This window comes from Sander vitreus, chromosome 8 (assembly GCF_031162955.1).
Source record: "Sander vitreus isolate 19-12246 chromosome 8, sanVit1, whole genome shotgun sequence".
In the NCBI taxonomy this organism is placed as follows: domain Eukaryota; kingdom Metazoa; phylum Chordata; class Actinopteri; order Perciformes; family Percidae; genus Sander; species Sander vitreus.
The window spans coordinates 29,213,160-29,238,348 of record NC_135862.1 but is presented as its reverse complement, the minus strand read 5'-3'; the positions used below and the strand labels follow the sequence as shown (position 1 = coordinate 29,238,348).

The 25,189-nt window shown below is 40.7% G+C and overlaps 1 protein-coding gene across 1 annotated transcript in view; it reads right to left on the bottom strand.

Moving 5' to 3' along the window:
- jph3b (junctophilin 3b) overlaps positions 1-25,189 on the bottom strand; it is a 70,632-nt gene that overhangs the window by 40,919 nt on the left and 4,524 nt on the right. Inside the window, exons 2-3 of the mRNA XM_078257760.1 lie at positions 8,547-9,033; positions 3,838-4,203 (exon numbers count right to left, since the gene is read on the bottom strand). Coding sequence (XP_078113886.1) covers positions 3,838-4,203; positions 8,547-9,033 — 853 coding nt within the window. The remainder of the gene's footprint in view (positions 1-3,837; positions 4,204-8,546; positions 9,034-25,189) is intronic.

The following is a 25,189-nucleotide window of genomic DNA, read 5'->3' as shown; positions in this document are numbered from 1 at the left end:
CAATGGCCAATGGGGAAACACCAACACTGACGTCATCACACTCACTCGAGCCAATGGTGGAACTTCATCACTCAGTGACAGAGGGACAGAGTTTTGAGTTTGTAGGGCTTGTCCTCTGGTCCAGCCAAAAACCAACAACCGTCTATTCACAAGCATGGTTTTCTAACTTTCTACCTTTTTCTTAACTATGTGTTAAAATACATCATATCAAGTCACATTTTTAAATACTCAAGTCTGTTGCTATGGTATCAGGGAAATACTGTTTATACCAATAGGCCTACAGCCATGGGGAATCTAAAATAGACATTTTACTTGTGACCTTTAGTATTACTTTTCAGAACTGGCTCTGGCAAACACTCTTTTAGTTAATATAAATTTCACTGTGGAATGGGATTCATGTGAAGCCAAATTGCTTGCTTGTATCCCTGGATTGAAGTCATTATCCAAATTGTTCACCTTAACAGTTGTTACATTTTCTTATCCAAACGTTGCCGTCACTGCACAACCCCAATCTACAAATGATGTTTAAAAAAAGAAGTTTGGACAGCAAGTACTGCCACAGAATTACTGTATTCATGGCCCTCTAACTGGGTCCCTTGAAACAAGGTCTGGGACCAAAATGGGTCATGGGCCTACTTCTGATGGTTCCCCACATGACAAGAGTATTGATGTGTATCCATGACTACAGTTCCTAGGATATCTAGTTAATTTCTAAGTCCTGAGCTGAAAAACATTGTTGCCTTATATTCCTGTCCCAAAGTTTCTAGCTGCTGTAAACAAGGTCAGGGCACGCTCATTAACATCATGACCCCAGCTGTGCTTGATGTTTTAGTTTGATGAGCAGAGTTATAGTGAGAGCAGGCTCTCATTTCCATTCAGGTGAGCAGCTTCATCAGAGTCTTAACAGCTCCTGACGGTCTCGCTTCGCTAGCTGTTTCACTTGTACCACAACCTCCTTAACCCTACTTCCACTTTAACCTTAATCCTGTTCTTAATCTGTCATTGATCTCAATTATAATGCGGAATTGGGCCATCCAAGTGTTTACATGTAGAGCCAACCCTCCCCTAATGACTCAGACAGATGGAGTCATCAGTATGGGGGTGGACACTGGTAAAATACAAAGAAAGAGAAAGGGCTCTCAAATTGAAGACAGGCAAGAGTGACATTCTATCTATCTATTACTATGGTGAGTAATGATGCGGGGGTCTAGGTGTCCTCCCCCAGAAAATGTTGAGCATTAAACACTTCATTTCCTGCATTCTGGTGAATTTTTATAAACCTATTTCTACCTTTTTCTTGAATCAATTTATGCTGGAAATATATTTATGTAAAGGGAAACATAGATTACAATCCAAATATAAAAACATAATGGAATATTTAGCAGTGAGGCTCTCAGGCATTCTGTATTGCTTTCATCTATTTATTCTCCTGTAGATCGACTTTTCTAATTATATCTGAGTCAGCACACATGTAGACTAGGCATGATTTACTCTTCCCTCCTCTTTTGCGTCTTTTGTTGGGGAAGTAACCTCCTTTGATGTGCATATGACAATTATTCACCTCAATGATACATTAATTCATTTTAATTTATTAATAAACCCCACGGACTGTAATATTGTTAAGTTTGAGCAAGATTTCTGCTCATGTTCAATTTTTGTGCACACTCAAAATATATCTGTGCTCCCTGAGATTTGGAGGAGTCGTGATATTTTGAGAAAAATAAAGTTATAATAGTCACTATATTTCAGAAAATAATCCACCTGCACCATAGCCTGCTGTGCATTACGTGATTGCTCTGCTGATACGGTAGATCTCAGACCTTCTGACAGACTCAGAGCCCCGTTTGGGTCTCTGGTCTCTGAATGACACAAGGTTTAGGGAAGTGTCTGTACGCCGCTCGATGCTTTGTTTTTCCTTGGTTAGGTCTATATGAATACTGTTCATTAAAGGGAATGGCTCAGCAGCCATTTATTGGCAAAAGAATCATATGATTGTTCCTGTCTGGGCACCCGGATAGCTCAGTTGGTAGAGCGGGCGCCCATATATAGGCTTACTCCTCGACGCAGCGGGACCAGGTTCAGCTTCAACCTGTGGCCCCTCATTCCCCCTCTCTCTCCCATTTTATGTCTTCAGCTGTCCTGTTGAATAAAGGCCTAAAAATGCCCAAAAAATCATCTTTAATAAAAAAAAAAAATAAAAAAAAGGATTGTTCCTGTGTCTTTCGTTGTCTTTTGCTAAACCTTTTAATGCGGAAGTAACGTACTGTGTATCACAGCTAAGCCAGGCTCTCCGTCTCCACTGCTAAAAACAGGTTACTGATTAAAACCAGTAAGAAGAGAAAAAAACACAAGAGAAATCTCTAATGTGAAAAAGAAAATCAGTCTAACTTTGGCAGAAATGGTTGTGCTCATATAGGACCCCATCCCCAACCCGTTCTCATTCCCAACTCGTCAAATAAGGACACTTGGGCACTGGCTCTCAGCATCGGATATGACGCCAAAAGCACCCTTCAGCATCTGTATGGAACACCCTTTAAGATGATTCAGTACTGGGTGCCTGGGTAGCTCACCTGGTAGAGTCTGCATCCATATATAGAGGTTTACTTTTCGATGCAGCGGCCACGGGTTCGACTCTGACCCTCAGCCCTTTGCTGCATGTCAGTCCCCCTCTCTCTCCCCTTTACCTTTAATGTCTTCATCTGTCCTATAAAAATAAAGGCCTAAAATGCCCAATTATTATGAGCAACAACAGTAGCGAGTAGTATGAATGCCTAGGGAGTTTGGTTGGGGTGGTGGATGGGTCAAACAACACAGCACTTTCACCCAGGAGTCCGGGGTCTGTGTTCCTTTGTTGTCCTGTGTGTCACTGAAATGTACATTTTATAACCCCGCCCATGATCTTTTCCCAAACCTAACTGTCCCCTTCTCTTGCCGCATGTCAGTTAAACGTACGTCCTGACCCAAAGCTTCAAAAGTGACGCCAAGAGTCTCGAACAAGCGTGTTTAGATATGACGCTAAAGGAGACCTTTTGCATCAATAACAACGCCAAAGGCACATGCCCTAGCGTCCGTATTTTACGCGATGGGAATGAGAATGTGTTGCCATACCTCATTGTAAAAAGCTAATGAGAAAATAGTTTTTCAGGGACTTGTCAATTTAGATCATACATTAGCCATGAACTACGGGACCAGGAGGGGAGTAAATTATGCCTGTGTGTATTGACTCAGCAGAGATAACATTAAATGAGAAAAGTTAATCTACAGGAGAATAAATATTTAAAAAACACAGAATGCCTGAGAGCCTTACTTCATTATATTTCATTATGTTTTTATAATTTAAACTGTCCTCTGTGTTTTCCTTTACATAAATAAAGACATTTCCAGCATGAATTTATGCATAAAAAATTGGAAATAGGTGCATGAAAATTCACCAGAATGCAGGAAATTAAGTGTTTAATGCTCAAATTTTTCTGGGGGAGGACCCCCTGACCCCCCATGTTATATGCCTCCCCACATATTTTGAACTAAATCCTATGCCTTTGGGTTGCCAGGCCGGCTGGGATTAGGTCAAATGTTAGCGCCATTTCACTAGGGCCTGATGGCTGGCAACTGTTGGGCCACTAATGCACTTCTCTAACCACTGTGCTACCAACCGCCCAAGTTGCCCAACTATTATTTCTACCAGCCCACCCTTATATAGCAGGCTAGAATCGGCCCTGATGAACTAGCTTTTCTTTTGCTTCTGGCCTTTTACTTTAACCTAAGGAATGGAGGTAAATGACAAACCCAAGAAAGACAGACATACAACTCATCTACAAAACAGCATTGAGCCATTACCTGGACAAGGCGATCTCAGCCTTCTGTTGGGCGATGTCGGCTGCTTTCTGTGCTCCCTCCACGGCTCGGTCCACCTTCTCTCTGATCTTACTGGCCCGGAGGGGAATCAGGTTCTTCCTTTTGCCGCTCACCAAGATGTTCTGTTTGTACTTCCCTTCCTCTTTTGTGCCATCGGGAAACGTGGTGCAGCCATAGCCGTGGCGTTTGTTGCTAAGCCACTCCCCCTCGTACTGCAGCCCGTCAGACCGCCGACTCACACCGAATCCTGTCCGCTTGTCGTTCTTCCACTCCCCGCAGTAGGTCTCTGTTGCCGTGGCGTCCACATCGTCGTCTGCGACAGCCAACTCTACATCTGCATCTCCAAGACTGGAAAGGTGAAAGGTTACATTGGTTTGACAAGTGTGTTCAATCAATAATCCTAAATACTATATAACTTTGAGAACAAAACATGTTTAGCTAGCAGGTAAGCTATGATACCGTAGCGTGACAATGGCAATGAAGTCGGAGTTTGCAGTTGGACATTTTAGCAGGAACACCTCCTGAAGTCAAATTTCAGACTCGGAAAGTCAGGAAAACCTCACCAACAGTAGTGAAAGCTGAATATACTTCTGTCTTATTTGTGTCTCATTAAAGTGCTTATATTATGCTAATTTTCAGGTTAATAATTGTATTTAGAGGTTATATCAGAATAGGTTTACATGGTTTAATTTTCAGAAAACACCATATTTTTGTTGTACTGCACATTGCTGCAGCTCCTCTTTTCACCCTGTGTGTTGAGCTCTCTGTTTTAGCTACAGAGTGAGACATCTCACTTCTGTTAAATTTTTGTTGGGAGTTGCACATGCGCAGTACCTAGGTCAGCACTTGCAGAGTATGAGGGCGTGCCACGCTAGCAGCTAGGCGAGCATTATAACGTGTGGTACAAAGTGATGCACATTCGTCACGGAACTAAAGGTTGGACTACAATAGAGCTGTGTGGAGCAGTTTGTGAACAGTGTTTTCTGTTGGAGATGGTAAGTCCCTTTGGGGTGGACTTTGGGCTTTTTCACTTTGTAAACATATTACATGCACAAAAAAGATATTTAACACAATAAAGGAAAGGGAAAAAGCCAAAAAGCATAATATGAGCACTTTAAATCATTCGTACACACAGTACTGTCCAGCTTTGCTACGGTGTTTGTGCGTGCAAAATACCGCATAGTGTGTTATTATCAACTGTTATTGCTAACAATGGCTAACCTGGCTACAGATTCTCGACCCCACTCAAAATAATGGTTTTCCTAATTGTTACTAGAACGTGGTCAACTTGGGTGTGATGCCATTCCCAGTCCCAAAGTCCGACTTTCGAGGTATATGGAACGCAGCATAAAGCTGGAGTCAGGAAGTGGTTAGCTTAGCTTAGTATAAAAACTGGAAGCAGGGGAAAACAGCTAGCCTGACTCTGTCCAAAATTTTTAAAAATAAACCAACCACTACCTCTAAAGTACTCATCTTGGTTGTTTAATTTGTACACAAAGATAAATTAAATGATGAAAATGATTTAGGGGGAGTTACATGTGAAGCTATTTGTTGTCGAACAGGTTTATCCATCCGCTCGGCACTTCTGTGCAGCATCACCAGCTACAGCGTGGGTTGCCAGGCATGGTCGGTTTTTCTTTACAAGAATAGAGTTCTTAAGCCCATTGTATCTAAACGAAGGGACTCTAAATCACCTGTTAGAAGGCAGAAGTTGGTATTCATAATTTATTCAACCATTCATGGTGGAGTCAGAAGAGATGCCGTTAGCAAGTCTGAGCATGCTCTTCTTGTGGATTGTTTGAAAGGAGTGTGCAACAGGTTGACCAATGATCTTAGCGCAAACGTTTTTTTTTAATTATTATATAATTTAGTTTTAAGTTTAGCTTAAGTTTATAAAGGATTGTGGACAGAGCCAGGCTCACTGTTTCTTCCTGTTTACAGTCTTTATGCTAAGCTAGGCTAACAATGTCCTCACTCAAGTCTACATACTTAGTACACAGACATGAGATCAATATCATTCGTCACTTGGACAGAAAGAAAGAAAGAAAGTAATGTCATTCACCAAAATGTTGAACCATTGTTGAACCAACAACAGTGTCTTGCTCAACTAGGATTCACATGATCTTGTTTCCTCTGGCCCATTAATTAGATCTCTACTTCCCGTTAGTATGTTTTTACAGGCCCAGCATAATAAATATTGCTATAATATGGTAAAATGATAAGAATATCTAACACAGCTAATCTAACAGTAATTGATTAATTGCAATACATTACAAATGAAGTAGAAATGTTCTATTTGATCTTGCATACATACATGAGCCCTCAGAGGCTTTTTTGTACATGTTTACAGCTGTAGAATGGGGGAGGGGGAACCTAGAGGTTTCTCTCCTTATCAGCCTTGCCAATAATTAATCAGACCTGATAAGCTGCTGACAGCCACTTTGCCAACAAACAAGGTTAAGAGCTGCTGACTCTTGTCCTCTAGTAATTGGTTCCTTTAAAAATAAGCCACCTCAATCCAGTGTACTTGGAATTTTAGTGTTTCCAATGGTACACAATTGATTCATCACACTATGAATGAAACAGCCTTTCCTTTTTCATTTCTAAAGTACCCAGCCAACCTGATCTCACAGAATTCCGTGAAATGAACACGGCCCCTTAACTCAAAATCGGTGGCAGTTTCACGGAATCGCAAAAAATCCTGTGATGGACCCACAGAAGAATTCCGTGAAATGAACACGGCCCCTTAAGTTAAGGAAAAGGTTGTGGGTGGGCTTACGTTTCCATGACACGCGGGACAACAACGAGGATAAGAAGAACGGGACGGTTGGGTTTAGGAAAACAATAACGGAACGCGGGAAAAGAACGGGACGGTTGAGTTTAGGAAAAGAAGAACGGGACCCGACGGGCTGGGACGGGTTCGGACAGATATTTAGAAATGATGTTCGGTTTGGGTCGGGCTCGGTCACATTAGCGCGATATGATTGGGCCTCTTGTGCGCGCCTGTGTTAACATGCACTTGTTGCCCCGTGTGCGCTGATGCGCTCATCTGTTGACATTTCCGAATGCCTTCCTAAAATTGCTTAATAAAAGCGGGCTTTCCACACAAACAAACGTACATATGTCATTAGTATGAGAAAAAAAATGAGAAATTGCCTTTCTCCGTTGGGCTCGGGTCGGGCTCAGACATAAATATCTTAATGCCTGTCGGGCTCGGGTTGGGTTCGATTACTGCTCTGTTGGACGCGGGCCGGGCTCGCACAGAAAAATGTGGCCCGATCCGCACTCTATAATCAACCTCCCTATGCGGATTTTCAGGCTTTCATACTACTCGCTACCGTAGTCGCTTTTAATGCTACGTCATCTTCTCATTGACTTTACATTGGCATTGTTTTCCGTGGTGGCCACACAGAGTTTTCACACATTCCGTGCCACCACCATGTAATGCGGTCAAGTCAAGTACAGTATGTATGATTTAATGTTTCCATGAAATGGCATGAAAATTAATTTGACATGTTTCTGCATGAAACGGGATACTGGGGGGCTTGTGGAATTGTTTGGTGGGTGCCCCCAAAATTAGATTAATGCAAAGAAAAAGATAAACCAGGAAACATTTTTGACTTAACAGAAAAAGTGTGTACATTTAACATAGTATGTGACAAAGCTATGTTGTGTAGAACAATACACAACTTCGGGCACCCAGAAAGCTCAGTTGGTAGAGCGGGAACCCATATACAGAGCGGGCCCAGGTTCAACTCCGACCTGTGGCCCTTTGCTGCATGTAATTTCTCCCCTTTCATGTCTTCAGCTGTCCTGTCAAATAAAGGCCTAAAAATGCCCAAAAATAATAAAAAAAACAATACACAACTTTATTGGCAGACAACAACCTCAATGTTGGACAATTCAGCAAAAACCTTGATTAGTTTCAATGCCAGCATTTTTTAAATTCTCACATCCAACATAAGCTGTGCATGAAAATTAGTTTGGGAAAGATCATAGTTACAGCTAGTAAAAAGCCAGGCATTAATCATTGGTTTGTGATGGGCCTCAAACTCCCAAGTCTTGCATCAAAGTCAGACTCAATGCACTTCCTGAATTGGCACTGAATGTTGGCATTGGACATAAACTGTAAGGTGTGACATTTTCCAATATGGATGTAATTCCTAGGGTACTAGGTTGCAATATAAACCAAGACTTTCATTGTATCCTTGTGATTTTCTTCTATACCTTCAGTTTGAAGAGAACCTAGTCACTAACTAGTAGACCATCAGTGTTTTCCCCAGTGGATTGCAAGTCTGGTGGCCCACTGGGCCTAAGTTGCCCTCCACCAGGCCTAAGCCACTGGGAATTATTTTTAATATATTTTAAGATGTTTTTAAAACGGTTGGAAACTAAGACGTAGTCATATTTTGAAATATGTATGTAGGGCCATATGGAATCTGTCTTATAGCTTTTTAAATTCTTAATTTCGTGATTCCATCCATAATTCTGTTATCACAGAAACTATGGGGCGCTACCTTGATGCTGCCATTAGTCTGTGTTTGGCCCAAGCCAGGCCCTCGTAAAAATAAATAAAAAAGACACTTGCCACCAGGCTAAACAACTTTTCTGTTGGAAAACCTAACCATACCTCTATGTGACCTGCAGTAACGCTTGCACACCCCACCCCCTTCATCTACTCCTGTTATTACCTGATAGTGGAGTTGATATCAGATGCAGCAGAGGACACAGTACTCATCCCAGCCTCGCTCCTGAACGAGCTCTGTTTGGACCTCTGGGAGGCCAGGGAGCTTCTTGACTCGGACTTCCTCAGCTTGAGCCCAGACAGGATGGACCTCCGGAACAGCCCGCCTTTTCTCTTCCCTTTCAGCAGCTCAGCCTCGCTGTGTGCTGTCAGCACAAAACCTCCCCGAGACACAGCGGGGCTGCTGCCGCTGCTGCCCGTGCTGCACATGGAGACGCTGGTGGTCAAAGTGCCAGGAACAGGAGGAGGACCAGGAACCACCGCCCCGGTCCGGTCCAGCAGAGCTGTACCATTGCTGTGCTCCGAACCGGAGCGGAGAGAGTTTATGGAAGTACGGAGTGGGGAGCGGATGACGGCCGCCATGCCGTATGGGACACTCTGGCGAACTCCGTAGCCATGCCGCATCCCACCAACCCACTGGCCTTGAAATGTTCCTAATGAGAAAGGAGAACAATTACCAATAACAATTCTACATAAATATTTTCTCTGTAGTAGCTGTGGTCTGCTTATTTATCAGGATTTAAAAATTGGTGCTGCATAGGATACACAGGATGACTACAACAACAGAAATCTTAGGGACTGTTCGTTATTTAATTAAGGTGCCACCGGAGGAGTTTTGTGGCCTCTAACCTAAAAAGACTTGACCCTCCACTCATCTGTAATAATTTTCCTATGACCCTCGAAAATGATTTGATAAAGAGGCACGACCCTGCCCTTGCGTGCAATTTTGCACTTAGCAAAGAAGTACAGATGCCATTTAACTTTTACGTCCCTGACATACAGGAGTTAACCTCTGCATTCTCATCTTATACATCCCACTCCTCTGTTATGGTGTGGTGGCCATTTTAGTAGATTTACTCACTAACATTGTTGTGGACACACAATAAGCATGGAAACTAAATGCACACTTCATGCATTACTGCATTACTTCAAATACTAAGTTACTCCTCTAGTAAACTAGTATTCACATGAAATAAAACAATAAAACATTGAGACCGTTCAGCAAAGGACACTGGGATATAACCAATTCAACACTGGTTGCTATGGACTTGTCTCTAGGCTTCGTCATTGTATATTTTAGCACATAGGTAAAACTGCCGAAGCTGAACATTATATTCCAAAATACATATGTTTATTTTTAAAGCAGATTTTAAGTTACATTGTAACAATTTAACAATTCTCCCTTATAAAATCCAATCGCGGCACGGCTGTTTTGGAACGCAATAGACAGACGCTTAAATTCAACTAAAATGTAACGGTGAACAATCAGTGTTGGACCTACAGTCTGTTGAGATGCCTCTCCAAACGCAGAAACGAAGCGCAGTCACACCATAAAACGTTAAGACACGTTGGGAAAAAAGATCCGTATTTTGCCGTAATCCAATGACACAGGAAAAAAAGTAATCCACAGCGATCAGTAGATCCACAAAAAGGTAAATGATACGATGTATCCAGCAAGGCCTATACGAGCGTCGCATTCACCAGCCAGCTCCAAACAGGTGAACGAGGCCTCTCCACTTCGCCGTTTAAACAAAGTGGAATAAACGTATAAAAGTCCAAATCTACACAAAACCCGCAATCAATTAGTAAGCTGACATCACATTTATATACATGGCATTTAGGAAACCTTTATTGCAAGGTTGGCACGGCAAGATGTCCAGACTAGTGCAACAGTAACTTTCGTTTTTTGCGTCCTGCTGCTCCCATCGTCAGCCAGGTAATTTTTTTTTTTTACTAAAGCAGTATATGAAATCAGATGTATTGCCTATCACCATTTAGTTGTTTTGTGTTATTTAAAATATTTATAAAATATCTGGTCATGCCAGATGTAATTATTCCACTCATTTTTTAAACAATGCAATTACCTGTTTGAGCCACCAGGGGGGCAGAGCTCCTCCTGCCCCCCCAGCAAACTCCGAAATTTTGAATTCTTTTCATGAATAAAAAATGTCGGATGACCCTGCCCTCAGCAAAAAATAAAAAGACATGACCCTCCCCTATTTTCCTCCAGTGGTCTATTCCATAAATACCGGTCCCTTAGATGAAAAATAGCCTTACAGAGTGCAGATACAGGTCACTAAGTCAGTAGTCTATATCTGTTGCCGCCAGAAATTGTGCCAGATTTCACTCTTTTCAGCCGGATATCAGGTACCTTCCGCTTTCTTTGTGTTGGAATTTTAAACGTGCATAGCGCCGCCCATGACAATTGTGATTGGTTTAAAGAAATGCCAATAAACCAGAGCATCCTAGAATGTTGTGTGGACTAGCAAGAACCTCCACCACAGCGATGTGGAGGAAGGTTTGGCAAAGTGAGACTACTAAGTGAGCAGCTAGCTGTCCGGCCATCACTACTAAAATTATCCCACAATGTATTCCAAAGTGTAGTGTACAATCAGTGGTCACTAACTCAAGAGCTAACTACCATCTTGCATTGCACAGAAGGGAAACAAAAGTCTTATCTCGACAGTTGCCGGATCCAAAGCTTGATTACCAAACAAACTAAAAATGGGCAACTGCCGCAGGGCCCCCAGACATTCAAAGGCAACAAAACCCCCAGGTTTGCATTGTATCACTTGGCTTTTGGTAATTTCAATATCAGCTATGCATTATGGCTCATGTTGTGGCCCTTTTTTTTGTTGCAGCCTGATAATCAGACTAAATTGCAATTTCATTACACTTCATTTATTCAGCCTGACATTGTGTGCATGGTAGTTGATTTCTTGGGGGTGGGGATTATTATCTCTGCCAGGCGTAAGGATCAGGTATTCGGCCGTTAGTGTGGGCGCGTAATCTTGTAAAACCGATAAAACATAAATCTGGCCTCAGGGTGGCAGTAATAACCCCATTACGGCTTGGCACACCACAATGAGGCGAAGAAGATGAAAATTTGGACAAGCGACACAAAGGTGAGACTTATGCTTTATCATAAGTGTCTTCAAACAGTGCTTTTAGGTTTTACAAGACCTCAAGGAGGAGGAGTGGCTGGTTTGGCAAATGTACATCTGGTTTACCGCCTCACCTCCATTAAAGAGCAGCGCACAGCTGCTTACCTGAGCTTTTCTATGGGACCTTCCGGATCTCCCATGCAGTGCATGAGACGCACATTTGCGTTTCCTAGGATGGCTAGGAATGTCCCGCCCTACTCATCCTTACTTGGCCACTGATTGGCTTATCCTGCTATTCTTACCCTAACCAATCTCACTCCCCATCATAGACAGTAAAAGAAATGGACACAGTGACGCCATATACTTCGACGGAGACCAGTGAAGTCACTTTTCCGTTTGGAAAGGCACTTTCGCAAAAATGTTGGCAGGTGATTGGATGAACCATCTCTCTATCACGTCCGCCATTGCTGTTTTGAACAAACAATCGCAGCCGTCACACACACTTGAACCATGCCCCGTAGCTGCCAGTAGCTCCTCACAGGTACTAAATTGGTCCAAACCGCTGGTTTTGTGGACACAAAAGCGATTCTCTCGTGATCTTGTGATATCACGATGATCTAGCTGCCGTGCACGGTAAGGTCAATATGGGTTTAACAGCAAATTGCTGCCCCGTGCACCCTAACAGGTTAATCTGGCCGTGCCTAGACGAAAAATACAAAACAGACATGTCCTTTCCTTTTTAATGCATGGTGATTCTTATTGACATTCTTATTTTTTACCTATATGAAACTGCAATAATTTAACAGCAGTATCAGAGTACTCCATTTCCTCTCTGTGATGTGTATATAATAATATTTTATATAAAATAATTTGACAAAGTACTAACTTGAGTACTGTACATGGAGGTAACTTCCTCTTTTCTGTCCATCCTCTCCATTCATTCACACCGTGTCTCTGCACTACTCGCACTCACTGCTGCATAATAGTCCTTACATCCCTATGTTTCTGAAAAGTAGGCCATCTGAGTATGTTTCTCTCTCTCACTCTCTCTCTCTCTCTCTCTCTCTCTCTCTCTCTCTCTCTCTCTCTCTCTCTCTCTCTCACACGCACAGACTCAAACGGAAGTGTGTGTTCCAATAGGATTGCAAGTGATCCATCCCGCCTGCCCATACCCCTGATGTAACAGCACTCTGATTCATTCTGTAGCAAACGCACTCGCTCTAACCAAACTACATGGCCATATAAGGACTGCAACCACGTCTCTATTGCAAACACACACAAACATTTCCCTTGTGGGCTCAAGTGTCAGTGAAGTGGGAAGTGCTGAATGTAGCCAATGTTAGAAGCCAATAGGATTCTTGCTTAAGATCTAAGACACACTCACACAGGCACGACAAGCACATCCACAGTGCTACTAAAAAACTTGAGTGAGAAGTGGTGGTGTTTCTGAACCTGCCCTAGGCATTAGGACAATATGCTGCCTTGTATGGCTCATACACACACACATAAACAAAAACAGTCTGTGTCATAGACAGCTGGCCGGCACATCTGGCCAGGCCTTTGTAATCATGTCAGCACACAGCTGTACGCCCATATGACAGACAGATCAAAGAACACACACACACACACACACACACACACACACACACACGTGCAACAGTGTGACAAGATTACCAATTTTATTAAATGACCGCCAGCATGCTTGAACAGAAGAGTGAGACAGAGGGCAACTCAAAAGAGAGACAGTCCTGAATATCCAGAGACAGAACATCACCTGTGCTTCTGTGTGACAGTGTTTCTGCTGACAATGCAGAAATAGGTAGAATCAGACAGAGAGAAAAAAAATCACCTGTCTGCTACAGGTCATATTTCTGGTCATAAGATTACTGAAAAGTTGTTTGTTTGTTGTTGATGTTTGAAATGAGGAAAAACCCCTGACTAATTGCAGTACAAATCAGTGAGCTTTAGAGGTGCTGATAGGTGGATTTTGTTACCTTTGTAAGCTAACCCAATGCTAGCTGTAGCTTCATATTCACCATGCAGAAGTTAGTGGTATCAATCTTTTCATCTAACTCTTGGTAAGAAATCGAATAAGCATATTTCCAAAAATGATGAACCGTTACTTTAAGTTGCAGTTTGATTGACATCCGACAGAGCAATTATTCATTTTCTGTAAACAATAAAACTGTATGTATGTTGATTTCTTGTATACTAAAAAATGGTCCTGTGGGGGGTAGTTGAGGGAGTCAAACATGTTTTCAGTAGGGCTGGGTATCGTTAAAAAACTCTCCTCCTTAACAATACTTTTTTCAATAGCAATTTTATTAAAAAAAAAGAAAAGAAAAGAAATTACAACATTACACATTACGGCACAAATCTTTTTATTTATTTTTCAGCTCCTACTGCGTGAGCTGTCTCTGTGCGTAACATAGAGTTTTAACCTGCGTGTCTCTACGACGTGTAATGTTAGACAGCCAATCAGCAGCATTATTAGATCTTTGTAGAAGCATGCTACATGCTTATTGGCTCACTGACACTGGTGAGATTTGCTCCTTAGGTATTGAAATTTGGTATTGAATGACGAGGCATTTTTCGATACTCAGTTCAGTCGGTGCCTAAAAACTGAATTCGGTACCTATCCCTATCAGGTTCTCTGCCAAAAAACGGTGGATTTCTCCCTCCAGGTGGGGATCAGGTTGCTGCCCCAAGTGAAGGAGTTCAAGTATCTTGGTCTTGTTCACGAGCGAGGGTAAAACTACAGATGTCACTTATCCCAATAAACATTTTGCCGAGGAATCAAGGAAAATTTTGAAATGTTATACAGTATTAGTAAAGTCCCACAGAGGATTTTACATTCATTTGTCCCCCTATTTGTAAAACATTGAATGAAACTACACTCTAAAGTTTTATAGCTACCTAAGTTAGTAAGTTAGTAGACAGAGGCTGTGTCCGGAAATATTCACTCATTCGCTACTCCCTACTCACTATATCGGGGAGTTCTCTGTAGAGGGCTATATAGTGAGTTCATCGGCCAAATACACACTATCGGACACGACGCAGGTCATTGTCTCTGCGCTACCGTTGCTATGGCAGCAAGTGTAAACTGAGTCGCCTCTAATATAATACACTCATGGTTCGCCTATAGTAGTTTCCCGTTACTTTATTCTTCCAAAACAACAATCCAGCAAGAGCCAGGTTACACATTTTTAACTATCTGACATCCCCTTACCTACAAAATGATTAATTTGAGAGCTATATTAATGTTCAAGAATGTGAGTGGTATAGTTTCAATATTGTAGTGAGCATTGATGTTCACTAGATATTACACTGCATTGTGGGAAACAATAGGTGCCCTAAAATGTATTCCACAAATTTGAATCACAATTCGGACACTATAGAAAAAATGTCTGACCACGAAAAAGCGCCCTAAAACGTGAATAGTGACTCATTCTGGACACAGACAGTGTTTCTAACATTTTGTCCACTTGGACTACTGTAAATAGTAGAAAAACATCTCAGTATAACAGAATACGGTTCAACAGCACCACAAACTACAGCCTCCAAAATAACCATGAAGTTGAACACCTCTCTTACGTTATTATCTGTTGTATCAGACTGCACTGGTTTTAGCTATAGGTGTAACTACAAAACTGGCAACTTAGTGTGTGAGTGAATAAATATATGTAAAGCAGTGTGTGGGATTTTGCTTTTTTATGATTCCTTGGAAGCATATGCCACCCTCAATCAATAATGCCTGAGTAAATATTCAGTGGGCAGTAAGCTGCTTTTCCAATGTGAGCATGTCGCTCTCCATGGTGCTAAAAGATACAGTCTCACAGTTTTTATGTGAATTCAGTGCATTACATGGAAACACTAGAAAACATTAGCACCAGCCAGACTGAGGTACACACTTTAAACAGTCAGAAAAAAAATCAGTAGCCTATTTTTGTACTTTTCAACAAAAAAATGCCTTACTTGCTTGGCAGACAGCAGGCAACAGCAGATTAAGTTATCCTTCTCTCATCATTTTCAATATGAACCTGTCACTGTTGTATTGAAAAAAAATGGACTTCTGTAGCCTATATGTGAAGGCCTCAACCCCGGGCCTACAGTTGTGAGGAGAATCTGCTTCACAACTCGCATGCCAAAACGATTTCAGTGATTCTGCCTGGAGGCCAAACAGGAAGCACTCTCAAATCATATGGGCCTATAACCCAGGCTGAGGCTACCGCGGGCACGAGGCAGCCGCACAGAAAGAGTTAACACGGAGAGATCAAAGCTGCGGAAACATCACAGAGGCACAGCAATTTAATCACGCGCCAACCCCCAGGCTGAATTCATAATTGTCTCTTTAACAAATGTGCACGTCTGTTTTCTATTTCTAGGTTAAAAAGGTATGTGTTTCATTCTAAGGATACAGCAGTAGAAACCACGTGTCAAACTCTGTAAATTCTGTGTGAACAGTACTATCTATTCATTTTTCTATCTTTTCACTAGTTCCACATGATTCAAAGTAGTTCATGTACGTTATATTAGCGCACAGTAGCCTCTCTGTTACTGCTTTACACCTCTAAATATTGATTTATGAAGCACAGCGGTAAGAAAAAGAAAATATGGAGCAAAACGGACTATGAAGGAGTTGAAATTGGTTATTTTATGAATTATTAATGTGTTGTTTCACCATGTCAGCACTTGCATGTCGGAGGAGTGTCTGTGTTTGTGTATGGGAGAGAAATGAGGAGGTAGAGTAAGATTAGACAACACAAGGTCGAGTTTCTCACTCAGTTTACTTTAATTATCAGATTGTTTGTGCCAGTGGGGGTTTCAAAAGCAGCGGTTTAAATTTTTTCAGTTCTCATCCAATGCTCCATTACCACAGCTAATAAATGTGTAATTACAACAACAACGATAATAAGAAAAATAATAAAAAATCAGATTACAAATAATAATAACAGGGTTTTTCCTGGCTTAGAATGGGCCTTTGGGGGGGGGCACACATTAAGCAGAAGGGTCTGGGGGTCCTTCCCCAGGAAATTTTGAGCGTAAAAGACTTAAATTCCTGCATTTTGATACATTTTTAGGCACCAATTTCTTGTAAAAACGGCTATATTTATGGCAAGGAAATCACAAAATTCTGGTGACAGGTAACAATTCAAAATATAATGGAATATCATTATATTCAGTATTCCAGTAAGGGAGCTTCCACATCCAGGACATGGGCCCAGATGGACTACACTTGACCCCAAAGTCCAGTTGTTTAATCAGTAGGCCTATAAACAGGGCTTATGGGCTTTTTTCCCCCAAGGAGCACATTTTTCTCCCAAGTTGAAAAATGTAGGATTGACTTACATAAGCTACTGCTTTTACTGCTAATTTGTACAATAATACAATCATGTTATGGAAACAAAACGTTATGAAGTGTAATTTTTTCTACATTATATTGATCAAAAACTTATCAGTAATGTTGAGCCTACAGTGTAACAGACCACCACAGTTCATGCATACATGTGAACCGCGGATAAATTGCAGGGTTTTCATGTGTACTCCCGTAGGCCTACACTTCGCATCAGGTGTTAAAACCAACTGTACCACGACACCGTATTGGACTACTATTTAACCCGACTATGAGACGTTTTCAACCGGTCATGAAACTGTTTCAATTTAATACTGATGTCGTCAGATGGCCGCACGGACAGACAGCAATCGGAGCTCTGCGCCCGTCAGCAGCAGCTTCTCGCTGTGCAGCTGGTCCCCCAGAGCAGCATGATCACCGGGAGAGTCCGGTACAGCCTGAACTCTGCAAACGGAGATCCTGTTAGCGCTAGCTTCACAGCGGAGCGTTCACTTCCATTCAAAACGATGCAGTTTAGTGGTCTTATCAGCACCAGCTGTATCAGCTGTGGATGAGAGGGAGGCTGGCTGCTGAAAATCAGACTTTTTGGCGCTGGTGGGTTTTTTTTGGCGCTGGTTGTAAATCTCTTTGGGGGACGCCAAAACTTTCTCTATGCAGGAAAAAACCTATGCAGGGGCTGAACCTTATGTTTCACTATTTTAGTATTTTATATACACTCTCCCCTTGACTAAGAAATAATCTGGCAATACCCCCCCCCCAATATCTCAAAACAATTTAACATCACTGGTACAACAATTCACCAATAATAAGAAATTAAGATGGTGCACCCTATAACATTAATATTGTTGTTGTCAGGCAGAAACCATGTGTTTCCAATGGAAACACAAGTTTTCTAAAAAACAAGGTTTAAAAAAATTAAATAAATATTCAGACAATGACGTCAGATTCCATTTCAACTTTCATTAAATATATTCAGACTTTCATTCGATATATTCAGACTTTCATTCAATATAGTCAGACTTTCATTCAATATATTCAAGGCATTCAGACATATAAAGGGCCTAAGCAGAATCTCTTAAATGGAAAATAAAATAAATAAAATAAAAAAAATAAAAATAAAAATGATAAAATATTTTATAATTATTATTATTATTGTATTTTATCATTTTTATTTTTATTATCAGTGCTATTGGTTAGTCTTTACGCCTGTGCTTTTACAGACATTTAAACAGTGATGAGGTGATTTTGTGTGACTTTGAGAAAAATGGCTCAATATAATGTTTTCAAATTAGCCTTTTTTCATTAATCTGCAAGGAAATGAAACATAAAACTGGAGTGAGAAAAATGAAAAGACCCGCCCCAGCTCTCAAAAAATAAGGTGAGACTACCCCTCAGTGAAAAGCTCTTTTCTGGCCCTCCTGAATTTAGATAGACAGATAGAATAGATAGAAGATAGATATTTAGAATTTTCATGATTCATACTGCACCGCTAATCCTCACTAGAAACATCAAACCACTCCCATTACATAAGCTAAAGGCTGCAGTGGGGTTGGTAGTAGAAGAGGAACGTATTAGCAATGGCCCTAAAAAAGACAAACACCAAAGCACAAGTTAAGTGACGCTTTTGAATACTTTTCTTCACTGTACAATTGGAGCGCATCTGTGAGAAAAAAGAAAGAAAAAAAAAAGCTATGTATGGATTTTCTTTGACCACCATCCACCTTTCATGGGTGATGTGTCACTTTTTTATGAACTGATGTGTGGATATTAGGGCTGTCAAACGATTACATTTTCTTAATCGCGATTAATCGTTGAATTTCTATAGTTAATCGCGATTAATCGCATGTTTTATCACATGATTAAAATTCTATTATTTTGCATTTCAGAACTGTTTTTAAGTTTATACTTACTTAACTTTATGTGTAAGTAAGAAATGTCAGTATAATCCATAAGATCAGGTAACCGGGACACAGCTGGGGAGAAAAGCAACAACTGCTTAGACAGATAAGACAAAAGACAACTGACAGGTAGGATAAACCAGCCAGACAGAGACATAGCAGATATGCTGAACAGGCATGCAGACAGACAAGCTAGACTATGGTTAAATACTTAACACTGAAAGCAAGGGAAGTCAGTTTAAAGCTAAACCGCTGCCTGTTTAAATCACTGCGCACTAAGCAGAATCTCTTAAATGGAAAATGGTCCCTTATCCGTTTAAGAGATTCTGCTTACGCCCTTTATATGTCTGAATGCCTTGAATATATTGAATGAAAGTCTGACTATATTGAATGAAAGTCTGAATATATCGAATGAAAGTCTGAATATATTTAATGAAAGTTTGAATATATTGAATGAAAGTCATGAAAGTCTGAATATATTGAATGAAAGTCTGAATATATTGAATGAAAGTCAGAATATATTGAATGAATGAAAGTCTGAATATATTGAATGAAAGTCTTAATATATTTAATGAACCTTAAATATATTGAGTGAAAGTCTGAATATATTGAATGAAAGGCGTGTTGACGTTAGCCTGATGAAAGGGACCTGCCTGAAAAGTGAATAAACTTCTTCATTGGGAGAACGGTACTGGATACAGTTACCATTACCAGTGTTTCAGCCCGTATATATGCATTCGCCAGTGTGTTAATAATCTCTTCATTGCTCAAAATTGCTGACACTAGATTTCTTGCTGATTCGCTCATAGTGTCACACTTTGGTTGGATTAATCACAGCGAAAACACAAGATGGCGGCAGACAATGACGTCAGATACCATTTCAACTTTCATTCAATATATTCAGGCTTTCATTCAATATATTCAGACCTCCATTCAATATATTCAGACATTCATTCAATATATTCAGACTTCTTTTCAATATATTCATGGTTCATTCAATATATTCATGGTTCATTCAATATATTCAGACTTTCATTCAATATGTTCAAATTTTCATTCAATATATTCACGGTTCATTTAATATATTCAGACTTGCATTCAATATATTCAAACTCTACATATATATATATAATTTCCTAAATGGCATTTCATAATAAATATATATATATATATATATATATATTTATTGCTATATTTGACTCTCCAATTCAGTCATATGTACAGTATATGCTAGGGCTGTCAAAATTAAAGTTAATGCAAATTCCTTTTAATGCCACTAATTAATTTTTTTCCCGCATGCATTCTGTGATTTTGGCCTTGGGCTGCACCATAGTTTTGGAAATCAGGAAGCGATGCAGCAGTAACGTTGTGGACAACCGTAAAGTTCTCCGTGAGCACATCCAGGGGCTCCACTCCTTGAGCGGAAATGAAAAATTAAGAAATGGCAAGTTGAGTTTCAAAGCCCTACTAGATGGTTCTCTCGACAAGACTAAAGGTTAGTTGCATGTTCTGTCGATGTGAATTGAGTTACCACCAGAGTCCGTCAAGTCTCATATACCACTTGAGCATTACAAATTTGAAAAAATATCTCTTTTAAAGTACATTTAAAACAGATAACAAATGTGTAAGTTAACTAGGGACAATCATGCAATTAATCGTAATAACAATTTTTTTATCGATTGTCACTTGTCAGCCCTAGTATATACAAGATTGAAAATAACCTTAAAAAGGCACCTAGGACATTATGCAAGAACACCTACAGTCCCCTCAATAGCAAATGGGTTGAATCTATGACATCACCAAATCTTTCATGTTGTAGTTAGAGAGACACTCCTGTACTGTTGGATTCCTGCGCTGTGTTCATCAACTTCCACTCACTCTGCTGAACCATCCTTGACCAAGAAGACACAATTAAAGAACGGACATACTGTATCTACTTAGAACAAGTGAACCAAGTATAGAGGTTGGATTTAAAGGTGCCGTGTGGGAATCTGGAAAGGCAGCAGGACCTGCCAACCTCCCTTCTTTACAAAATACAGAGTGCAATACATGGCAACCACAGCAACGGTGAAAACTATAAAGGGGTCACAATCCTGCCGATACCAGGCAAAGTGCTTAACAGGATCATCTTGAACAGAGTAAAGGAATTAGTCAGCATTCAGCTGCATTCAGCTTTAGGAGCAGCACGCTGGATTTCACAGAGACAGACATTGTGGTTTATCAGTCACGTTTTTCAAAACGATCAAAAACAAATGAGGCAATGACCTCATAACAAACTCACAAATGCTTTTGAAGTGAGGACCCGGTGTCAGGGATGCCTAGTAGCCTACTGCCTAATTTTCTATTCTTGTTGGCAACTGACAACAATCAAAGACATTTTACAGAGCACAAGAATTTGGACATGAACTGAACGTAACTCATCTACATGCATGGCTGAGTGCTCCAGAGAAACACGTCTTAGTTACAGGATGATATAAAAAAAAAAACACAGTGATCACTGTTAGCTGAAGAGCTTCCTCCCACATGCTCAAACAGGCTGCAAATACATTCTCTCAAATACAGTCTTAAACATGCACCTGTCATCAAGCTTCCAAACATCATGTCTAACCATTACATGACTTATTTTGACCCACCTGTCATGTCTCAGCGTAGATAATCATTTTTGTAGTTGCTGGGTGTATTTAAACATGAAAAGTGAATTTATTATGTCCACTTACATAACATGGTCAGAGCTGGAATAATTACTGCACTGATCGCAGTCTTTAGCAAGCCAGCAAGATATGTTGATGTAGGACAATTATAATGTTGTTGTAGCGTATTTGCCAACAGCTGGGGGACAGGAAGGAGGCTCCAGGAAGCTGTCACAATGAGCATCGTTTAATGAAGCTTCTGTGATTGGATGTGCCTCGAAATAAATGGTGTCAAACTGTTTTCTTTTCGGGGTTTGGTGAAGCATTCATGAAACAAGGGATAGTTGAGTGAGTTTCTCTGCGTTTGGCACTGTGTGTGGTGTATTAGCTAGTCCGATACAACAACCACTACTGCTGTAATCTCTTCACTCACTCTCTCTCACTTTTTCTCTCATTCTTGTTCCTCTCTCTCTCTCTCTCTCTCTCTCTCTCTCTCTCTCTCTCTCTCTCTCTCTCTCTGTGTGTGTGTGTGTGTGTGTGTGTGTGTGTGTGTGTGTGTGTGTGTGTGTGTGTGTGTGGTTGGTAATCAGTCAGTTTAGCTTTTCATCTCAGTAAACACCATTAGCCCAGAAGGCCAAGCCAGCCAATCAAAGCCTGGTAGAGCCGGCTGGTCGGCCAATAGCAGTGAGGAACACTCAGTCCCTCGTGACACGCTGACCTGCTGCATGCGTGAGTGTTGCTATGGAAACCCTACTGTATAGAGCGGCTCCGTGCGTGCAAATGCAGTTGAGCAAGGGAGGAAAGAGAGAGGTGGGAGGAGAGGAGAGAGGAATGTTGGCAAATGTAGGAGAGGAACGGAAAGCCAAACAGCAGAGATGAGAAGAGTGTTTCTTAGAAATGTGGCATCAGGTGTAGTTGGAGAGGAGAGCGGGACCGGCAGTGAGCCTAGCGCACAGCGTGTTCCATTAAATCACATAAGACTGACAAGTGAGTTTCATTGCAATTCTAGGTGGCAATCATTTTGTTCATTAAGGACAAATTAAGCTGATAGTTTCTCGGGCATTACTGTAATTCAAAGCAAAGGCAATATATTCCCGTTAAATTATTTAGTTAGAGTTAGAGTTACTATACAGTACTTAATCAAACAACACCATTAATCAATTTCTTTTAATTTACACTAAATGATATATAAAGTGAGCATATTACCCTGTTTAAGCTATTTGTTTTAGTTTAATAGTACATTTATTATGTCTTCTTGTTATGTCAATAATTGTTTTGTTAATGTTAATGTTTGTTTGCAATAACTTCCGGGTGGAAAATCCCTGCTTACATTCAGTTTAAGGGTGAGCAAACGGAGGACAAGGAACTACTGGATATGCTCTATTCTCATTCATCTCATGTCAATAATAGTGCTGTCAAACGATTAAAATATTTAATCGCGATTAATCGCATTAATGTCATAGTTAACTCGCAATTAATGATAGCTCAGTTCACAACGACAAAACACACAGATCACTTTGGTCTTGTCAATGGAACCATTTGGCAACTTTTTAAAAGTAAACTTTCCATTCAGAATCTTACTGGCATCCATTTTGGCGTTTCGCGCTCGCCATCCACTCAAAACGTAACGTTAGCCTACTACTCTTTGGCCAGCTCGCAAGCCCAAACAAGTGTGTGCGGCGTGCCTGTTGTTTTGTTTCCGGTCTAGCTAGATCCGGTGTGGTGTTGTAGTTTTTCTAGCGTTACTGGTTGTTGCAACAGCATGTGAAAAAAACTACAAAGTTTGCTATGCCAAACAGAACGTTAATCTCGCGATAAAAAAATTTACGCCATTAAAATGGGTTTTGGGTAACGCCGTTAATAACGCGTTTAACTGACAGCACTAGTCAATACTTTCACTAACATTAGGTTGGAGAGCTAATTTACACCACCCTAAGTAGCAGTCAGTCCGACCGGCGTGGAGATGTTGCGGACCGTAACACTAGATTTGGTTTATCAAAGATGCTAGCAAAGCAACATAAAAATCCTGTTAGCTGAGTAAATCAGCACTGGCTTGAGTAAAAACCTTTTATTCTACCTCATAGATTTATATAATGGAAAAATGCATGCTTTTATAATAAGGACACTGTGTACTATTGGGGCAAGATAAACACTCATAACTAGGCCAATCTCTGCTGCATTTACAGTATGTGGGTTCAAATACTTCACAGAACTACAGCCTCGCAGACATGTTCTTCTCTGGGCGGTCTTCCTATCACGTTTTGTTTTTTGCTGTCCATTTTTGTCCATCCCTTTCTTTCTGCAGGGATCTCACTCTTCCCTTGATTAGTATCTCTCATAGTAATCATGATATCATCCATCCATCCATCTAACCAGCCATTTTTCCAATTATCTGTTCATCATTTAACTGATCCATTCATCCATCAATCTATACATCTGTCAATCCATCCATCCCTTCCTCCGCCTGTCCATCCATCCCATCTGTGTGGTTGTCTGTCAAGCTGCCTTCTTCTCCCTTGTCCTGAGTCAACCCCTCAAACCAGTCTGGTCTGCGGATTTTATCAGGCTGCTCAGGACAGTGTGTGTGTGTGTGTGTGTGTGTGTGTGTGTGTGTGTGTGTGTGTGTGTGTGTGCGCGTGTGTGTGTGTTGCGTGCGTGGTTCAGGCGGGCATTGTAAAAACTGGCCTGCTAGTTGTAGAGTTATGTAACAAAGCTTTAACTGCATGTATGCTACTGTCAGCTCTGTTGCTCAACTCACACGACAGATTTTGTGTGTGTGCATATTTGCTCGCACAATGCATATGTATGTGTGTGTATCTATTTTTAAGCAGGAATCCATATGGTGCACGGTGTGTCATTAACAGTGACTGACCTGAGCCTCGGTCTAAGAGACTCAAAGTGCATTGTTGGCATTAATTTTAATTCCAGGGCAAATCTGATGCTTCAATAGATTCTACAAATTAAGGGTCTTTTGAAATATGTTTACATATTACAATTATGAATCATACATGAAAATAATACAGTACATTTTGTTGCCATAATTATTATTTTCTAGCATATTACTGCAGTCATATGAAGAACAGAGTCACAGATATATTACATGCATTAAAATGGTACACTTAATTTGGCAAAACTGTCAGATTTGGGGATATAGCAAGTGTCTCAACAGTATTGCAATTAAATTTTTCTGGCCATGCCCACCAGAAGATTTTTGGCTGTATGTTTAGCATGGCTCAATGCCGGTCAGTCGATTCAACACTTTAGCCCAGACTAAAATATCTCAACAGCCACTGGAATGTTTGGCACAAAACATATTCATGGTTCCCAGAGGACAAAGCCTAATGACTTTGGCGATCCGTGACTTTTCCTCTAGCACCAACCCTGAGGTTCAAATATGTGCTTTTAAGTGAGATGTCACAGCTGTTGGATGAATTGCTATAAACTTTAGAACAGACATTCACATTCCCCAAAAGATAAGTTGTATAAACCTCTGTTCCCCTTTTATCTAGCGCCATCATTTGGTCAACATTTTAATCCATACAATACTTTGGTTTATGACAAAATACCTGCAAAATGAATGACATCCCATCAGCCTTAACTGTAGTTCATTAAAACTCTGAGGGCAGTCAGTTAGAAAGCTTCTATCCAATGAATACATGTAAATGGACTGTATTACATAGAGCTTTTATAGTCTTAATGACCACTCAAAGCACTTTTACACAGGAACCATTCACTGTTGCTGAGGCTGCTAAGGTGCCACCTGCTCATCAGATAAACATTCACACACATTCACACCCTGATGGCGCAGCATCGGGAGCAATTCA